Genomic DNA, 20,640 nt, shown 5'->3' with positions numbered 1-20,640 from the left:
ACTGGGGCTCCCCAGGAGGTCCAGCCCCAGAAGCTCTTGGTGGGGCAGCAAGGGGACCAATTTCTGGGGTCACACTCTCCTAGTATTCCCAAGGGGGACTAGCACATAGCGTGGTCTCCTGTCTACGTCAAGTGCTTGCTTCCTTTGCCAGGAGACCAAGCACACTGTCTCCGCATGCACATACATAGCCACTGAGCAAAGCAGGGTCAGGACGAAAGCCAATGAGAAAGTGAGCCGCTGGCCCCTGCCGGGGTCTGTGCCTAAGCTGAAGGTGGCCTTTACGCTAGCAGCTACCTCTTAGAACAAATGCGTCTGAGAAGCACAGGGCAGACCTCAAGGATAAGACACACTGTGTATCTGGCCCACGCTGTGGATTTTAATTCCCTCTGAGGGTTCCCACCAAGAAGTCTTTAAATGGTTCTCTCAAAGGGAAAGCCCCGGCCATGCCCACACTTTGGTGTACACATTGAATCTGGCAGCAGGGGGCCACAAAACCAGGGACTGCTGGCTTGACTCTACCGACCCCAGACTTCAGCAGGGCTGAGGCTGCCGCGTGATGAAGAAACCCTCAGGGGCTGAGTAAGAGGGCCTGAGACAGTCATGCAGAGGCGCTCACACACACACACCTGCAGGGCAGGTCCCGAAGAGCAGCTTCTGGGAAGCCAGCATAGGCCACTGGGGGTGAGTGGCATGGTGAGGCCTTACCCTAGCCACTGCTGCTCCTGCCCCCGGCAGAGCCTTGTGCCACGGCCAGGCCACCCCGCCCACCCCTGCCCTCCCAGCCCGCTCCGCACTCACTCTCCTTGCCCTTCTCCTTGTTCTTGAGCTGCTGCAGCTTCTGCTCACGGTGCTGCTTCTCCAGCTCCTGCTCCTGGCGGTGCCTCTCCAGCTTGCGCTGGTGCTCCAGCAGTTCCTGCTGGTGCTTGAGAGCCAGCATCTCCTGCTGCTGCTGTGGGCAGAGGGGACATGGATGTCAGAGCCTAGGGACCTGCCACACTGGAGCCGGCACCCACCCTTCTGCCATGGTGACCTGTGGGCACCACTGGATTTCTCAGCCTTGTGTCTAACAAGGCCCCAGAGCAGGAAGGAGTTCAGCTGAGGTGATGTGCTCCCAACCCGCCCTGTCATCAAATAAGAGCACAGAGGAGCAGCCATCACCTTGCAGGTTGGGGGTGCTGAGGGGTGGGAACAGGGGTGCCCACTTGGGACAATGCTGGGCACTTTCTTAGGTTGTGGGACACCTCTGCCCCAAGATTGCAATTCCATCCTAGGAGTCTACAAGTGCACATGTCTTCCCCATGGCCCTCCTGGACACAAGCAACCCAAGGGACACTGAGAGTATTCACACAAGAGAAGCTGCCCTGCTACAACACATGAACACAGATGAATCACAAACGGGCACACTCCATGGGGCCAGTGCTGGCACCAGGCATGTAGGTAAGGGCACCAAGACATGAGGTCAGAGACAGAGATGGTCTGTCAACCTCTGTGTGTGATACTGTTTCAGAGGGCAGCCCCTCCTAGAGGGCAGGCAGGATGCACCCTGGGTGACTGCTAGGGCCCACAGGGTTTCCCAGGGGTGGGTCTGCAGGTGGCCCACAGCTGTCTGAGTGCACATTCATACCTGCTGTGCAGACATTACCTCCAAGGATCTAAAACACGACACAGTTGAAGACCAAGTTTAAACTATCATTGTGACAAATAACATTAAGATACAAAGCTAACAGAAAAACTGTAGTATTTATGATATAGAGATACATGAAACTCATGAATGGTTTGATCAGTTTATAAGAATATGATAAGCAACTACTAAAGGGGCAAAGAAATAAGAATTACCAAAAGTGGTCAAAACTAAGTGGAGAAAATGGTCACACTCGTCACCAAGTCCGTTGTGCTAGGGACAAGAGGCAGAGAATACCACCACCCAGCTCTGTCCTAGCCCTGGGATGTGGCCTCCCCAGGGCCTCTGCTGAATCCCTGCAGGGCCTGGCTGCTCTGCTCAGCTGTGGCTTCCCCATGTTCACTGAGCTCATAGCCATGTTTCCCGAGGGGCTCTGCTGGCCTCGCGCCCTTGGGGAGGGTTGAGGAGCAGAATGTGGGTCCCAGGCAACCAGTGTGGCCACAGGACGTCCCATGGAGGAATCCAATGCACAAGCATCCTCCTCTCCTTTCAAACCAAGCCTGGGGGAGGGGTACACACACTTGTACCCCGGCACTTTGGGATGCTGAAGCAGGAGGACTCTAAGGTCAAGCCCAATCTGGGCAACTTAGCACCTTATGTGAAAAAAAAAAAGACTGGGGTTGTAACTCAGTACAAAAAGCCCTATGTTCCATCCCAGTACCACCACCAAAAAAAGCCTTTTCAGCCCGTCACAAAGCAGGACACCAATGAGAATCAGCTCAGAGAAGGGCACTAACAGTGTCCCAAGGGCTCCACTGAGTCCTCTACCCTGAGCACTGCGTCCTTACAAGGGCATCATTAGGAGTTGCTTCACAAAGGAGGAAACTGAGGCACAGAGCAACAGAGTGCCTGTTGTTGGGGATATAGGCAGATGGACTGGCTCATGTGTAAAGACAGCCATGTGGGCTGGTGTGCAGACAATGCTCATAAGTACAAGTGTGATCTGTGCACCCATGTGTGTGAAGCAGCCGCCCTGCTTGATGGATCCTGGCTTTCATGACCTCTGGTGAGACCCATGGGGCCATCTGTGCACCCATGGACATCCCCGGGTCTGAGAAGGTGGCTACTGTTAAGGCAACCATGGATATCTCCCAGGTCTGAGAGGGTGGCCACTGTTAAGGGCCGAGCTGATCTTTGAGCCCTGTGCACCATGCCACGCCTACGTGGCCAGATTCAGAGGGTGGCAATCTATGTGGCCAGGGCCCCAGGCGCTTGCCACACAGTTCTCCAGCCCCATGCTTCCACGGGCCACAGCCCAGCCCAAACCTTTCCCTTTCCCTGGCAGGAGTTCTGCAGGCAGATGAAGGACTGCCTTCAGGGCACTGGTCAGCTTTTGGACCCCAAATCCACAAGGGCCTTTGGTTACCCAGCTTCCTCTGGTTAGAGGTGCAAGACACCACCCACCCTGCATGTCTGTGAAGCATGAAGCATGTCTGTGGCTTCAAGAACTTCAAGTAACATGGTATCAACAATGAGACAGGAAAATGACAATGAGTAGGATTTTCTAAGGTAAACATTCTCATTCTGCCAGCCTCAATATAAACCCTACAGCCCAGGCATGCACACAGGTACGAGCCAGTTAAATGATTGTTTGGGAAACAGGAGAAACTGGCACAAGAACGGATGAGCAAAACCAACACAACTGCCAAAGTGAGCATGCAGCATGTGGAAGGATGTGTGGGAACTCCAAGGCCACAGCATCTTCCATAGACAATTTTGAGTGAAGGCGGCACACCACCACTCCTAGCAGACACCCCAGCCTCAGCCTCCCCAGCCCGCCTGGGTTACGGGAAGAGCTAGCTCCCTGAAATCACTGCCTGGGGGCTCCATGAGTTGGCTTGATGCCACACCCCACCATACATGCTGGGAGCCCGGGGACAGTGCCCATTGGCAGGACTTTGGGCTCCAGCCAGAACCATCCAGTTGCAGGGGTGGTCGCATGCAGCAAGGACTGACCAGCAGCATGAGCTCCCTGAGGAAGTAAACAAGTCCACAGCTCCCCCATGGTCTTCCCTTCAGCAGGGCAGGAGCACAGGGACAGAGTGGCTGGACAGGGTTGCAGGTAGAGGCTGGGCCCAGGTGACAGCGCACCCTCCCCAGGGGAACACTGCTTCTGCACAGCAGTGGGTCCAGCCCAGGAAGAAAGGGCTCAGCAGGCCTAACCTGTAGCTTGATGATGGCTGTGGAGAGTGTGCTGGGCACCTCTACCCTACTCTTTTATTCACTGATCACACAGCACGACTCCAAGGGGCTGCCCTTGATATGGACAGTGTGTGCATGCCCCTCCAGGACAGACTTCAGGCTGTGGAAACAGGGCTTGGAGAAATGCTGATTTTAAGTTAGGTAAAACCCAGAGTTATCTGTACTTACTACCTCACTAACATAACAACGGTAAAGCCATCCCATGGGAGAAGAGTGCTGAGAGGCTGTATCTTTTGCAGATTGAAACTACGATGAGCAATTTAAAATAATATGACCTAATTTGTCTAAAAAACAAAACAAAACAAAAACAGGACCAGTAAAAGCAGATCCAATTATTCTAACTAGACTTTAATATCAAGTTTACTTTTTAAGCCTACACGGACCTCTGAAGCACATGTCAGACTCCCAGAACTGAGTTCCATGGCTGACTGTGGAATTCACTGCATAGGTACCCAAATGGAAATCTAACTGGAGTTTTTAAAAGTAAAATAAAATTCCATTGTGTTAAAAGGACCAAAGTTTGGGACAAATAGTTATCTACTGTCCCAGGAAAGAAAGAAAGAGAGGGGGAAAGAGGGAGAGAGAGAGAGAGAGGAGGAGGGAACTTTCTGGTCCACAGAGAGCTCTCTTGAACGACCTGCTGAAGCCACAGTCTGTCCTAATGATTCCTGAACAACTGAACACCAGAAGAGGTCGCAGTCAGGTAGAATGAGAGCACTTTGTCACCACCACCCTTCACTAAGATGAGCGCTGTGGACACCACCAAACGCCAGCCTTCCCAGCCTGGCGTTTGCATCCAGGTAGCCAAGTAGCCTGGAGCCCAGAGGCACCTCATGACCCATGTGCCCCCGGGCCAGGCACTGCAGGTACCTGTGCTGGGGCTGTATGTCCTGGAGCCACATGTGCCTTGGCACCCTGAAGGCCACAGCAAGGTTTCAAGGGCCAAAGACACTTAACGGCCACACACGCCTGGATTGCAACAGTGGCAGGGTCCTTGTAACAGCGTCCTTCTTTTTAAAGGCAAGATTATTTTTTTAGACTATGAATGGTAGCAAATGTGCAAATAAGAATAACATGAAAAATTGCCCTGATTTCACAGTTTCTATTTTATAAAATTAAAGCTGTACTCAAAAATCAAACCTCAAACCAACCATGAGCATTTCCCATCTTCTGTACATCAAGTGGCCTTGACAGAGACAGTGTCAGTGAGACTGCATTAACGAATAAGTACCCAGCATGCACTGTGGAAGCTGCCTGCACACCAAAGCTCAGGACAGACGTTCTTGACTCATGGCCCACCTGGGACCAATGCCTGACCTTGTGTCATTCCCTTCCCAGACTGTCGGCAGCAATGGCACCTGCCTACCTCCTGCAGCAAGCACACCTGTGGGAAGTCCTTCCTCACTCTTCAGCATGGTCTGAAGAGCAGCCTACAATGAAGTGCCCTTTTGTCTCCTGTTTCCCTTCTCTGATTTGCAGCCTGGTGAGACACCACATCAAACATGCAGTGCATGAGGGTTGGAGCCCATGGGTTTCGGCCATCAAGTGAGGCTAGCTAGGTCAGGATGGCAGCACCTGCTGCCCCTGTCGGGGGAGAGGCAAACATGCCTACCTCCCCCTCCGTGTGACCTAAAGCCTGTATGACCACTGCCTGAGCTGGCAAGCACATGAGGTCCCCATCCCCTTTTAATGATTCGCACAGACTTTTAACACACTGAAGCACAGTGTCCAGCCTAAGCTTTTCTGTAGCACCTTTCCTGGCAGGAAGCCTGCTGTCCCCAACTCCTGACGTACCTGGGGTCCTACTCCTGCATCCTGGATGCAGGCATCTGGCTGCTTTGCTTCCTATTACACAGCATTCTTTCCAACAGATAATCTGGGGACAAACATGCAGGTGTCCAGTGCATCCCTGAGTACTCAGGAAGTCTGAGAGCCTGATACTGCTGGTGCAGGAGCCAGGAGGCTCCTCCCTAGAACTGGGCCTGGTGCTCAACATGCTAAGTCACACAACCTTGTAATTCATCAATAGTATCTTCTCTTGAAGCCATTCAGGGAGTTGGTATATTATCTCAGTCACTTTTCTGAGGCCCAGCTGCCCTCCTTTGCACAACACAGTTTTTAACAGAGTGAGGAAAATAAATGAGCAACTGGCCCTGCGTGTGGGGCCTACTGATGACCAGTGCAGACAGGTTATTGGGGCATGGTTTTTGATAGAGCATTTGCGACTAAACTGTCATTCTCTGTGGGCTCCAGGATCTGGAATCATTTCCATCTGGCTCAAAGAAAAAGATGCCTTCATTTCAGAGCACTGACAATAAACATCCCATCTTCACAGCACATAACTGGTGGGGATCTGTACCCCTGGACCTCTCCTTTTATTGCTGTCACCCAAGTGTTCACAATGTCACAAAGACAAGCAGGTACGTCCTTCACACCGAGGTCCATGAGAGGAAGGTCTATAGTGCAGCAAATGTCCAGTGCTGAGGCGAGCATGGTGCCTGTGGACTTTCCAAGTGGTGTGGATAAAGCACCACGGGGTGCAGGGATGGGGCAATGATGAAGAGGTCAGGCCCAATACAGCCAGTGCGGGTTGGAAGGCTGCATACTTCCTGTGGTGAAGGGTCCTTCCAGATCCTGCCCTTCCACAAGGGTCCAAGTCTAGCTTTTAGCTCGCCTTGGTCTGCATCCTCAAAGACAGGGCACCTCTGTCCTCCCGCTCCAGGCCTGAGGGTTTGGCCTCATTGTCCCAGCACACAGCTCTCTCCATGAATCAAGCACTGGCAGTGAGACTCAACCACAGGCAAGTCAAACAAAGTCAGCTTGCAAGTGTCCCAGGCCCACAGCCCACGTGAAGGTTACTGCTGAACATGTACTTCCTTCCTTGGAAACAGACATAAGAGCTCCTTGTGACTGCAGACACTGCAGCTAGAAAAGAAGACAGTGCCACAAACAGAGCAGGAACATAAAGGCTGATGCGCCTTCCTGAGCCACAAGTGCCTGGCGGCAAACTAGGAGCCTCCAGGGTGGTGCCTGATTGATCACCAGGGTTCTTGGCAGCAGGTGGAGCTACACCAGGCATGGAGTCCCACCATGGGACTGCTTAGCACAAGTCTTTCCAGCCCAGGTCTGAAGCAGGGAACAGGGGCCGCACTGGGTTTGACTTCAGTCTTGATGTCCCTAGGTGTCAGCATCATGGGACACCTAGGTGAGTCCTACTGCGCATGAACACCTGGCCTAGGTGTCCAGTCCAGGGCCACATCTCCTGGGACAGGTAATGAAGACAGCACACATCATAGATAGCTGCAAACCATGTTCCCGTCACTATAGTGCTCTCCATGGAAGGAAGAGTCATATAATCAACCATGCAGCCATCATCACTCTCTTCTACAAGCAGTGTAGGATAGCACTGATCACACTGGTGGTTGGATACATGCACACGTACGCGCGCGCACGCGCGCGCGCGCGCGCGCACACACACACACACACACACACACACACTCCCTTGCCTACATCCAACAACAACAACAAAAAAGGACATTCTGATCAGAATCTTTTAGAAAGATCCTGCAGGCTGGGGGAGGGAAGAAGCCTACTACTAGGAGCATTCATATTTTGGGGGACAGTTTGGCAAGATGATTTAAAATGTGTAACGTCCATTCAGTATTTTCCAGTGTAGAAATTTATTCTCAGAAAAGAAATGGGTGGGTGGGTCAAAGATGACCCCAAGGACAGTGCTGATGGTTGGGTCCGTAAGTGGGAGTCCTTGCTAGACAGCTGCAGGGCCACCAGAGCCCTTGGGGTGAGCACTAAGAAGATCGCTATCACACCGCTACTACTGCTGTGCAGACAGGGAGGCTATGACAGGTCTGAGTTTCTCCCCACCATGTGTCAGGGTCATGAGATGCAGCACCAAGAGCTACCTGGACTTTCCAGGCCTGGCCCACAGGGCCAAGTTGGGGTACAGGATCTGCTTAAGGCAAGCAGCACGGAAGCACATACTTGGGGTGAAGATCCCTAGGCTTTGGGCTCCGCCAAGAAACCATCATGACAGCAGGTGCCCACAGTTCCAGCAGAAGGTAAAAGGAAGCTGCAGAGTGCTACACAGGACCACAGAGTCCCACACAGGAGTGCACAGAGGCCAGAGGCTCTGCAGTCCACCCTGTCTACTACCCCAGTGTGGTGTCTTGAGATCTTCCCTGTGCACTCATGTGCACAGTGGTGCCCCATGCTGTCCATGGAGGCCCCAATGCAGAAATGTGGGAGAGAAGTTTCCAAGAGCCAACAGTGGGCTCTGAACCCTAACCACTCAGGAGAGAACGAGCTTCCCCAGCCACATGGGGGCCCTAGGGACCAACTCAGTCTTCTGTGATTGCTGGGGACATGGGCAGTATGTGACTCCTACTATGCCTAGCACCCTACCCAGGCCAGTTAGTCACAGTGACACAGCTCCCTGCTTACCGGAAACACAGCAGCATGACTGCCCCCTCTGTAAGAGAGTGATCATCTCTGTGTTCACATTAAATGATCAGTGACTCATCTATAGCCATCCTTAAGGTCCAAAAATGGACCAGCTCTTGGTTCCTGTGCTGAGCACCGAGCTGCTGCAGGGACCCTACTGCATTTTCTCCTCTTAATGGTATTACCCAAGACATGCACCTGATATCTGAACAAAAGCAAGTGGTCCTTCTTCTTATTCTTTTGAGTGCTGCCTGTATGTACATAGCACTAATTAAGTCACTAGGACCAAAGCTGGACTCAGGAGGTTGGTCCCCCATGCCACATGTGACCAGTAAGGACAGTGGCAGGGCAGCTCCATGTGGACAGGGTGGAATGTCCACTGTGGAACTGCCTATAAAGACCATATGCCAGTGCCCCACCACTGGACACCAACGCCTCATCCTAGGCACAAAGCCTCAGTACCCAACGCTGGTGAGTTATCCTTAAAGCCACTTTAAAAACAGCTGTGTGGACAAAGCTAACACCAATAATAACTGTAAATAGCACAGAATAAAATATTACCCCCATGCTACTAGATAAGAAAGCTGCTACGGTCTGAAGCATGCTCTTGCAATCTTCTATTATGTAAAGTGTGAGTAGGTACCGCAGGCTTGTAAAATTGGGATCATACTCTGCTATTTTAATTTACTGAGCTGTTTACACTTCTCTGTACTATCACTCATACTTCGGAATAGTGATTTTAGGGGTTTCATTGTATTGTATCTTTTGGATAAACCAAGTGACCACAAGTATGACCTCTCCCTCATCTTCCAAGCCATATGACCAGGGCAAGAGAAGGCCTTTTGGGGAGACAACAACTCTGCTGGTGGGAAAGGACAGAACTGTGACTGAAGCAGGCCCCTCACAGACTCACCCAGAACTCTTGCTGGTCACTGGTGAGGACCCCACACCGTGTCAGGGGTTGTCACAGCTTGGTCAAGATTTTGACATGGCTATGGTAAGTTTCAGCTAATGCAATTAATATAAAAAGGAGACACTTACTTTCAGATGACATTGTTAACCTATAGAATATGAAGTAATTAAAATCTATTAGGACTAGTTAGAAAATTCTATCATTGGCAGCTAATACACACAATAACGGAATCTACGGCTTTGTGAACACTTCAGCAGTGACAGGGATGGGAGTGAAGAAATAAGTTCATCATAAAAGAAGCACAAACAGAAAAAAACTTAAAAAACAGTTAAATATGACACCTTTGACCACACATGAGAAAGTAAACACAAGCCTTTTTCTCGTTAGGACAGAAGCAGCCTCAACCACTCATGTCACGCTCCTGAGGTAGAAACTTGGTATGAGAAGCGATTACCACTGCAACTCCAGGACATTCCTAGGGCAGTACTGAGATGTTCTGAGCGCCATTCTGAAGTTTGTCTGCAGGGGTGAACAGGCAAGATGAACTAAGGAAGCCTAAGTGGAAGGGCTGGGGTGGGGACAGCGTCGCCCCAGTTAACGGAGCACTGGGGACAGGCAAACGTGCAAAGCGGCTCCCTCCAGGATGCAGAGGGGGCTTTGCCGATCTGTTCAAAAAGAACCTTCAGAGTTGTGAGAGAGGACATGTAGACAGCTATTTTGTAACAAAACTAACAGTCAAGTGAGGACAATGATGGACCTTTAAATGACACCTTTTATTTCTAACTCCTGTATCAGTGAGGAAAACACCAGGGCAACTACAGAAAAAGTGCAGGAATGATAGTAAATGCAACAGCTGAAACAACTGCTGCGCGGCTGGAGATAAAGCTAACCATGCGGAGCTGTAGGAAAATGAGCAAGATGAAAGGACCGTGATATCAATTATGGCAAGACAAGGCAAGTACAGCTCAGGAGAGGAAACCTGGGCGTGCAGCTGGCACAGCCCAGGCTCAGGAGGGGTGGGCGGCCTCTGCCTGCACAAGACAGCCACTGGGCTAACAAGGGCTGCATCACTGAGGAGGCCAGGCTGGCCCTCAGAAGGCCCTGTTCCCAGCAGTCCATACTTCAGAGGAGCTGAGGTACTCTTCCCAGTTTCCTTTTAAAAGCCTCCACTGCCCTTGTGACCCAAGCAACTATGGCCACCAGTACAGGCCTGGTGACCAGGATGGCAAGCCCTGGCTACTCTCTGGTGACCTGTCTTGGAGAGCCAGTCTTCCCACCACTCACATTAGGCCAGCATGGGCCTGGGGACCTGCGGGCAGGAGAAGAGAAGGGTCTGCTGTGAGTCACTAACTCCATATTGGTTTCCACTAGGAAACATCAGCCACGCATATTTCCTTGATGAAGGAAGGAAGGAAGGAAGGAAGGAAGGAAGGAAGGAAGGAAAGTTCCTTAAATATTAAAAAGAACATAGCAAACTCCCAAAGCAGCAACTCAAGGCAGCCCTCCTAATAGTCTCCTAGTCTGGAATAAAACAGCTGATTCCTCAGCACAAACCCCAGGCACTGCGCCTCCTGCCTCTGACCATCACTCTCTCTTGGGATCAAGTCAGAGGAGAGAGGAGGACTCCACAGGGAAGGACCAGCCATGCCCTTGACAATGTGTCAAGGACATACGTGATTCTGGGCATTAAAGCCATTACAAAGGCCTTACTTACCCAAAATTAACAACTTAAATTTTATTTTAAAAAGACTCTCATTCCAAATATGAAATTCTATTCAAGTTCACTGATGATTTAATGACACCAATTTGACTGTGTGTTCAAGAAGTCTGTCTGACAACACCACTGCCAAACGTCTGAACATGTGGCATAGTGAGAGCTTAAGCCATCAAAATAGAAGCCTGCTAATGCAATATGATTATGTAGTTCAAGGCTTTTATGATCTCCATTTTAATGAAAAAATAAACTATTAAAATGCACACTGAAATGTAACATTTAGTTTCCTTCCCTGTTTTGGGGCCCCTGGCCCAGAGACTGAGTCTACAGCCAACTTTCTGGGGCCACATGCACAGTTGCAAGGCCTAGAACGTGGGTAGGGTGATCTGGGAGAGTCCTCTCGGGCCCTGACCTGGCCAGAGTGTCCATTCCCCAGGCCCTGAGGTGAAGAGGCAGGATCAGGGAGGGGGCACTGCACCCATGAGACTCCAACCAAGAGTCTTTATGTTCCCTGCATCCCAGAGCTACCCTGGGTGTACCCTGGGTGAACGCAGGGTGCATCTACTTCTGAGCTCCCTTTTCAGAAAAGCTACCAATTCAACTGACATATAACGAGAACATAACGAACTAGCCTTTGCCAGTCCTCTGCACTGGCAGCTACCCCTCCAAGTCTCAGCCTGTCCCCAGTCACACAGGGCTTCTGGGCTCCTCTGCATGAACACTCAAGGACAGGAGTGCCCCAGGGGCAGGAAACAATAGGAACAATTCATTGGGTCTGGGCTTTGCACAAACTCTGCCATGCCCCACAGCAGCGAGGACACCTGGGGTACATGGTCACCCAGAGACCCTACCCAGCAGCCAGACATGCTGGTGTCAGGACATGACAGGGAGAAACTGGATGATGACCTGGAGGTGGCCTTTCCTTCCCACGCCTGTGAGACAAGGAGAGTATGTGGTTCCCAATGCTGCTGCTGAGGAAGCAGTTGATACCAGAGACAAGACAAGTTTGCAGACTGCCTCTAGGAGCTGCAGAAATGCAAAGCAACAGCTCAAGGGAATACGTAGAACAATGGCTGGGTGAGTTGCCCTGCTGGGTCACCTGAGGCCAGCTGAAAATGTCTTGCTCCCAGGGCTGAAAGCCAGGCTGAATGTGCTTCTGCGGCCAGGGCCCTTGCAAGGAAGCAGGCCTGGCCTGTCCAAAGCATTGTCCGGCTGCTCTGGGCATAGCTGAGGCCTCTCACCAGCAGATCCAGTCCCACAGGTATCCTGCTCCCTAGCGGGAGGCACACACATCCCTGGATGGAAACTCAGACCTGCTGCAGGGCCCATCCTCCAGGGCAAGGCAGGCTCTGATGTAGCTGCCCAAGCAGCCAGTGGGCAGACAAAATCCCTTGTTCAGGACCCAGCACGATGCATGAGCAGTGCGGCCCTCCAAATGCCAGGGCACCCCTGGGGCAGCTAGCTTCTCTGAGAGGCACCACCATGTGAGGAGCACTGTATGACCGAATGCCTGTTGCTCTGGCCTGCACCATGGTGGGCTTGCAGTCCAACCTTCAGCCATGGCCAGAGCCCTCAGGTGAGTCACCCTGTGGAGGCCAACTGGAGCCTTGTGAAAGACCTCGGGTGAAGATTTGCTGGCTGCTCCACCTGGATCCCAAGCCTCAGAAAGTGAAGTGACACAAGTTGGCTGTCAAGGCAGCTAAGGGCCTAGGGGGCTTTGTGACACAGTGATACAGAACTTATGAACCTGGTTGGGGAGGGGGGCGGGCGGGGAGAATTCTTGCATTTTTTGGTTGTCTTTTTCATTTTTATTGGTACCAAGGATCGAACTCACGACTGCCTGCTTGCAAGGCAGGTGCTTATGCCGCTGAGCTAAATCCCCAGCCCCTAATTCTTGCTTTGTTCAACGTGACTAACAGAAAATTTAAAATTACCTCTATGGTTTCACTATAGCTTCATGTGTTTCCACTGGGCAGTGCTGCTCCCCATGGACCTCTTACAGTGAGAGGGAGGAGGACCACAGACACCTGTGGCCCGATCAGCATAACTTTCCTGTAGGTCACTAATATGTTTCCCTCAAACTTTTTTTTTTTTAAATGGGGTCATATTAAATATTTGCAGAGAATAAACAAACAGGTTTTGGCTGACAGGTTTTTCTTCTTTCTAAATAAAATGAAAATATTATCTTTTGCCAATTATGAAAAGTCAATGGGAAAAACAGAGAAAAAGTCGAAAGGCCCCAGAAAAAAATCGACAGAGACAGAAACACCCCAGAGATGCCCATAACTACCTTGGTGCTTCTTCCTGCTGGCAAGCACTATACTCCCGCACATATTTTTAGAACTCTTCCACACAATGACTTAAGTGCTGCTCACTATATCCTACCTCCTCTACAACATATATAAGCCCCACTGGAGATGGACATGCAGCCCAGGTCCTCTGCACTAGCCTTGAAGTGAGGGTCACCTGGTCCAAAGGTCCTGGTGCTCCATGGGGCAAGACTGACCTGGGGTAGGGGGAGGCAGGTGCCCCAGAGCAACTGCAGGGCCTCACCTTTATGTGCTCATGCAGCTGGGCCTCATGCTGTCGGGACAGCTGCTCGTGCTGTCGTTGGAACTCAGCAATGAGGATCTGCCGCTGGATCTGCTGCTTCTGCTTCAGTGCCAGGAGCTCCTGCTGCAGCTGTTGCTCCCGGAGCGCCGGTTCAGCTACAGGCATCGAGAACTGGTGGTCCAGGCGCAGGTCCATGGGCACTGTAGTGGGCGCCACCTGCAAGGGCAGTGCCGTGGCCACATCCACTGTGGAGAGAACACAATAGAGCCAGTCACCCCAGTGGCCAAGCAGCTCCAGGACCCCTCCCTTTCCCCACAACCCCACGGGCAACTGCCACAGGTATGTAGGCTGAAGAACACTTGAAGTCCCAATGCCCCTGCTGGGCCTGGACCTAGCAGGCTCCATGCATAGGGTTAAGGGCTGCTGGTCCTCAAGCACAAGATAACAGAAGCAGAAGGTCAGAACAGGAGACAGACTTGCACAGACCTCTTCCCTCCCTCCTCCTGCCCTCCAGGAGTGGCGGCCCCACTCTCAGAGGACCCCATAACAGGCTTGACGGCTGGGGCTGGCCGACATCATGTTTACAAGTCAGTAAACAAAAAACACTGCCAAGGCACTGACTGGCCTGGAGAGGAGCTGCTGTGGGCATGTGGACGGGCACTCCCTCTCCTCTGCCCTCCCCTGCCTCCAGTGTACTGCAGAGTTGTGTATGAGCCTCAAGAACACTGTGTGCCACAAAAGTGGTCCAGACAGACACTCGATCAGAGAGCCTGTTTCCATGGCAAAGCAAGTGCCCGCTTGCAAAATATGTTTACCAGACTGCAGCCAATAAAATGTGCTCCTGGCTTGTGGCACAAACTCATTTATCAAGGCTGGGCTTCAGCACTTCCGGCCTTACTAACGCGCTAGCTAAGAAAGGCTACTGACAGACTCTCAGGTCGGTACTGAAGAGGGCAAGGTAAGCAGGAGAAAGGCAGGTGTCACGCTAGGGCAACCAGTAGAGCAGCTACGTGTGTATGCCCTCTCCACAGGCTGGTGGTGTGAGCAGCGTGAACCATGGGATCTCGCTACGGGCCTGACAGCACGGGGCCAGGCCAGGCACATGATGCTGCACCTGCCAATGCCAACTGGGTGGAACCAGTCCCTGGGCCCAGGTGGGCTCTGCTCACTGAAAGGACCCTGAACCTGCCCTGAGCATATTTCTCCACCAGCAACAAGCAGGCGAGTCAGAGGCAGGGCAGGTTCAGGGACCTCACCTCCAGGGAGGGCTCTCGACTGACAGGCACAAATACCAACACACAAATCTAATGGCCCCTATCTCCCATCCCAGCACTCCTAGAGAGTGCCCACTGTGTGCTCGGGGACCTGACCCAGCCTGCAGCTTTCCAATCCCAAGCCCTGGAGAGCTGTGGGGTAGACCTGGCCACAGCCAGGTCCTTCCAAAACACTGCATTTATTCTACCCATAGCCTCTCAGCCACGGGAAGGGGTCTGCAAGGGGTGCTTCCAGAGCATCTGTAGTCACTGCCGTGGCAGCAGGACCCCAGTCAGCCTCAGTGCCCAAACAGCTGGAGGCCAAGGTGTGGCCTTGCTCTGCTGAGGCAGTAGGGGAAAGGCTTGCTGTAGAGGCCAGACTTTGGCGTCCCTGGGCCCTAACAGCAAGTTGCTGCTCATCTTCTGGGAGCTGTGACAGCCACCTGAGTCCTCCCATCTCAGGCCCCCAGAGCTCAGGTATAGGGGTGCTGCTGGAACATTGACAGGAATTGCTAACTTCCCACTCAGGGGTGTCTGCAGCTATCTCTGATCCGGCCCTGCCACCCTGCCAGGACTTCCCTTGGCATGAGCAGACAGAGGTCACAAAGCCAGAAGGAGCTGGAACCCAAGAGCACCTGGGCCTTGGTCACAGGGACCAGTCAGGCCATTTCCCTAGAGAGTGAGAAGAACCCACACAGCCCAAAGGCAATGGGGAACTCCTGGACATCTGAGGATGGCAACCCAATGTATCATCCTGGGGCTTCTTCTCTGCTTCCTCCCCAAATCTTCAGAGCTATGCATCCCCTCCCTCCACCCCTTACCCCGCCACTTGAACACAGTCTTCACAGCTGACTAGGTATCAGACCTGACACAGCAGAAAGTGTCGTCCGTGTGCATTCGATACGCAAGATCTGGCCCATACCACAAGGGGTGTCTTTTTAAAATCAGTTTTATTATGAAATATAGCAAAATGCAGAAGCTGTTAACAACACCAGTTCTCTAAAACATCAGTACAGACATTTTTAACGACCTGTTTAATGACTGCTAGGACTGATGTCCCACTGTTCAAACTCACGACCTGTCTTCTTTTGTACAGTTCGGCACATCTACTTTTAGAGCCTCTGCGTCTTTTTTTGTACAGTGCACCTTGCTTCTCCAGTATGCATTTGTTGCTGACTGTGCTGTACAGTACATTACCGTACTTTTATGTTGCTATACATTACAGTACTGCATGTCAGAGTCAGCAAATAAAAGCAAAGTCATCAAGTTGAAAGTTCCTTTGACCATTCCTTTGTTCTGAGTATTTTAAAGTACACTCTATACAATTCTTTGTTTTGCAGCCAGTTCATTTAACCATCTAGTTGTGGCAGCACTGTGGGAGGGTTCCTACACCTGGGCAGCACACTGGTTATGCACCCACGCCTGCAGCAGGAATGTCTGTGTTTTGCCACATTCTCCTGTCTTCCTTTTAATGAGTGAAATACTATGGTGGGGAGCAGGAGAGCTGCCCAGCCACCCTAGCCAGGAGAAACACAATAGGATAGCACGGAGCCCGCTCAGTGCAGGCTCCCTTGAGGGTTAAGTGTACCATCTTACTGACCCTGGGGTGACACACCTTTCACTATGTGTGAGAGGTTATCGCCACACCATCGTCACACTGATCAGAAGGGTTCACCTGTAACACACCGGGCTGCCTGGCTACTCTGAGCCCACCCACGTCGGTTCCCTCTGCTTTTAGGGTTACACTGCTATTGTTCTTAGTACCAATGTGTTACACACACACCCACTCACTAATGGATTTAGTTTGCTGCCACTGTACCAAGCTTTGAGTCTACATTCATTGTGAGATGTGTATAAAAAGTTTCTCTGTCTTGCATTATTCCTGTCTGGTTAAGCAGTGATAGTTTGGCTTTAAAAGCATGGAGAATTAATACAACAATCACACTGACTCACATTTTGTATGCTGTACTACTTCCTATGTATCATGTCATTTGGGCAGGGGTGAGGCTTAAATGTGACCCATTTACAGACGTGTCACTGTGACCTAAGGACTCACAGAGTGGCAAGGCTACACCAAAGGTGCTAGGCACAAGAAGACAACCCACTGCTTGCACCTGCATGCCATTCCTCACTTCCAGCTTTACAGAAGAGGGAAGTGCCCAGTGGGTAATCTGTTGGTCTGACCTACGGCAGGTGTGGACATATACCTGGATGCTGACTAGAGATGGGAACCCTCCTACCACACTGCAAAGCACTCCACTAAGACAGCTGAGAGTGAGTGGGGGATAGGGCTGAGACGCCAGGAGGCCCCAGAAGATCCTCTGTGCCTACGTCTGGCTGGACTTGGCTGGCTCTGTGCAACCCAGCAGAAGAGCCGAAGTACACTGAGGCCACCAACGAGATCCCAGAAGCAGTGTCCATTTTTACCAGTCTAGGAAGGAATGGGAGCAGTGCCTCGATTTACTTTTCTAAGGGACCATGCAGAACTTTATGCTGCTGTGGAAGTTCAAGCAGAGCCCCCACTGCCTGAATCTCGTGTTCCATAACCAGCCATGGACTCTGCTTGTGACAGGCACAAGGAAGATGTGGACCTGTGCAGACAGGGAGACCCCCGCCCCCAGGGTCCTGGAGACTCAGCCTCCCATTGCCACTGCCAGCCTCTGGGGCCAGCAGAGGCAGACCATGTCCACACAGAGCCCAGCCCTGCCTGAGCCAGCTACGGAGACAGAAGCCCTGGCCCTCTGCACTCACGTGCGCAGCCCTGGAAGCTGCGTCAAACACGACTTTTGCTATTTCTGTATCCACAGCCCTGGAAATGCCATCATTCCCAACAGAAGCCACTGGCGCTTTTGACCCAGAGCCCTGAGAAAACAACAAAACCTTCTCTACTTAAAGAATGTGGCATCAAAACAAAAAGCCTGTATTTTCATGAATATTCAATGGTGGAGTAGAAAACTGCTTTTATAGGCTGTGCCTTGAGAAACATATTAATACAATCAGACGGGTGACGTTAGCAAGGACACAAAGACCACATTCAGCCTTCTGAGGAGAACACAGGGTGGCTGGGCTCAAGCTCCCCATTAAACAGGGAGCAGTAGGCTCGCTGCTCTCTCCTCCTTCCATACCCAACCATAAAGAAGGACACTGATCCTGCTCTGTGAATCAGTGCCTCTCTTCCTGACACCACTCCATGCTATCACATAGACGTGGGATAAAGCAGCACTATTCTCTAGAAAACACGGCCAAAGTTGAGGGTCTTTTCAAGTGAAGAATGACTCATTCACTTCGAGGGAAAAATAATAGATATTTCAACTATGTAACCATCACTTCCTTTTGCTGACATTTTGCCTGTGTGGGGGTGGATGGGGGGGCACAGGGAGGAAGGGGAGGAGGGACCATGTTGGCGATGCAGAACTCAGGTAAAAACGCTCTCTTGTGGAAGCATGTGCTGCCCATGCCGAAGGCCGCACACGTTAAGAGGACGTCAAGAAAGAGCGTGTTCTGCCCTGCAGTCATGGCAGCCCACCTGGCCCAGCCTCTGACCTGAGTGTGCTGCCCAGTGCTTCCTCTGCCGTTAACACTGAGGAAGGGCACAGGGACACAGTGCAGTAAGGTGATAGAGGCTTCTGAGGCAGGATGGCCCCCAGCCACATCTGCCTTCAGCTTCCGGGACAGTTGATAAGCACTCTCTCTGGTCACAAGGGACCCAAGGAAACCAGGGCCAGTCAGCTGCAGCCTCTGATGGGGCAGTCAAGTAGGCTGGAAGTAGATCCCAGGACATGGGATGCCCAGAAGCATGGTCTGGAGAGGGAGCTGTGCTCCCCCTCTGCTTCCGCCTACTCTGGGCCGTTACAGTGCTCAGGAGCAGTCAGCCCTCCTGGAATGCTGTCCTCAGGTAAAGAGGCAGCAGGGCGAGGAGGGGTAGTGACAACACTGCAAAGAGGCCAGGACTAAGAAGACCTAGGCAGACTCACTTAGACACTCTGGTTTCCAGTGAAGATGGAAGACATGAAGATGGCAGCCAGGCTTAGACACACCTGCGTCTGGGGGGCTGGACTGCCTGGTGAGTCCTGTGTCTTGTGTCTTGCACTGCCACGAACCCCTCCTCTCTGGGACCCTTGGTCTCTGTTGGGTCAGCTCTTCCTTTCCCTTCATCTCACACCTCGTTCCTTGGCTGTTCTCTCCACTCTGGCCCAACTGTGCTTGGAAAAGCAGGCACAAGTGGCCAGCTCTGCCTGCCAGACATGGGTTCTGTCCCTCCTCCCATGCTGCTCTGGCTGGGTACAGCACTCTAGCACAAAGATCCCCCCATCACAGCACGAACAGGTTCCCGACACTGCCTGGAAAATGTGCAGCCACCTGAGCCTGGATCCCACGAGGACCTGGCTGTCTTCTCTGGGTGTCTGTGAGGCCCTACTTGTCCTCAGTGTCCTGGGATTTCACTTGTGACTCTGATGTGGCCTTACTCGTCTAGCTGTGGGTGTTCCCTTCCACTACCCAGTGACTTGCTCCTTGTCTGCATTACCACCCTGGCGAGTGCCCTCTCATTTCTATGCTGGAACTTGGTGTATGTGGGTGGCAGGCAGCCTGGTGCAATCCTCCAAACTTCTTTTCCTTTTCTTTCTCTTACACTCAACATCCTGTAAGATTTCCTTTAATGTAGATTTTCAGCTTTTAGCGTGTTTTTTTTTTTTTTTTTTTTTTTTTTTTTTTTTTTTTAAAGACTGCTGCTGTCTTGTTTTTAACTGATAATGGAAATGACCACATGCAGCCGACAAGGCTCCTAAACATTTCTGCTATGGCCATTCTGCTCTGGGTTCCCAAGCAACTATCTCAGGGCACTTCCAGAGCAGGGACAGTTGATTCACCTCCAGTCTGTTTTTCATGCCTGGAAGCCCTGAGTTAGAGTGGAGGCATCAAACCTACCAGGGAGATCTGGGGAACAGTACTGTCCATGCTGTACTCCCATGAGGGAACTGAGTGTAGCTGGCATCAGACAGAAGCCCCAAGCTTAGTGGGAATGGTACTCCTGGTTTACCTGTCTGGGCCTTGGGCAGTGAGGGCTAGCCCCCAGGGCACAAGCACTCATGAGGAACATGATCCCTTTGTTCTGTTACGTGCCCTGTCCCCAGGCAGAAGCTCCTGGGAGGACAGTCTAGAGGGCACTGTGGTAGGGGCCTCGAAGCTTCTACTCCACACCACAAGGCTGTGTAGCCTCTGTGCCTTCCACTCTTCCTCCCAAGGGAAATGGTCCACGGCAGGATCAACCCAGTATGCTCAGCTTTTCTGGGTCCGCCAAATCCATGGGGCTCGGCCACCTGCTGTTCAACATCCACATTGCGGGTGATATGTCTCATCCTCCTTGATGCTTTCCTCATCTGTGACCTTTCTCTGGGATGTGTGTTTTTATCTTTTGTAGTCAACTTCAAAACTTCATATAGGCAGGGAATTACATGCTGGACTCCCAGTTCCAACACTGTCCACTCAGGCCCATTCCATGCTCTCTGTATGCCGACCCACTTCCTTCCTTCTAGATAGAAGCAAATCATAGGCATCCCAGTACTTCCACAGAAACACTTCATAAGGATCTCCAAACAGTGCTTACACAACACAAACACCATCAACACACCCAAATAAGTCAACCAGAGTGCCACATGTATACCTTCTTCAGATGGCTTAAAAAATGGGTTTTAAATTCTGTTTAGATCAGGATGCCAGGAAGGTTCAGACATTGCAATCAGGTTAGCTATCTCATCGAGTCTTTCTCATCTGTTCCACACTGGGGGCAGCTGAAGTCATTGGCCACCTGTCCTGGGGACCTGCTGGAGTAGATGAAGGAGGTGCAATGGAATGCAGCCCCTGCCTC

General features: G+C 51.7%; 1 protein-coding gene across 12 annotated transcripts in view; it reads right to left on the bottom strand.

Annotated features, from left to right (window-relative positions):
- The window catches only part of Hdac4 (histone deacetylase 4), a 250,630-nt gene that overhangs the window by 72,130 nt on the left and 157,860 nt on the right, over positions 1 to 20,640 (bottom strand). For 11 of the 12 annotated variants that reach the window (XM_063237018.1, XM_063237019.1, XM_063237017.1 and 8 more), the window contains 2 exons: positions 13,522 to 13,766; positions 799 to 949 (listed from right to left, as the gene is read on the bottom strand). In XM_063237018.1, coding sequence (XP_063093088.1) covers positions 799 to 949; positions 13,522 to 13,766 — 396 coding nt within the window. Of the gene's footprint in view, positions 1 to 798; positions 950 to 13,521; positions 13,767 to 14,007; positions 14,186 to 20,640 lie in introns of those variants that run through there. The other variant, XM_063237016.1, reaches the window with a different exon arrangement.

The sequence above is a fragment of the Cavia porcellus genome, unplaced genomic scaffold (genome assembly GCF_034190915.1).
Source record: "Cavia porcellus strain 051 isolate PalLab524CR breed Dunkin Hartley unplaced genomic scaffold, mCavPor4.1 scaffold_26, whole genome shotgun sequence".
NCBI lineage: Eukaryota > Metazoa > Chordata > Mammalia > Rodentia > Caviidae > Cavia > Cavia porcellus.
Note: the sequence above shows the minus strand (reverse complement) of the source record. Positions and strands in the feature narration are given on the sequence as shown.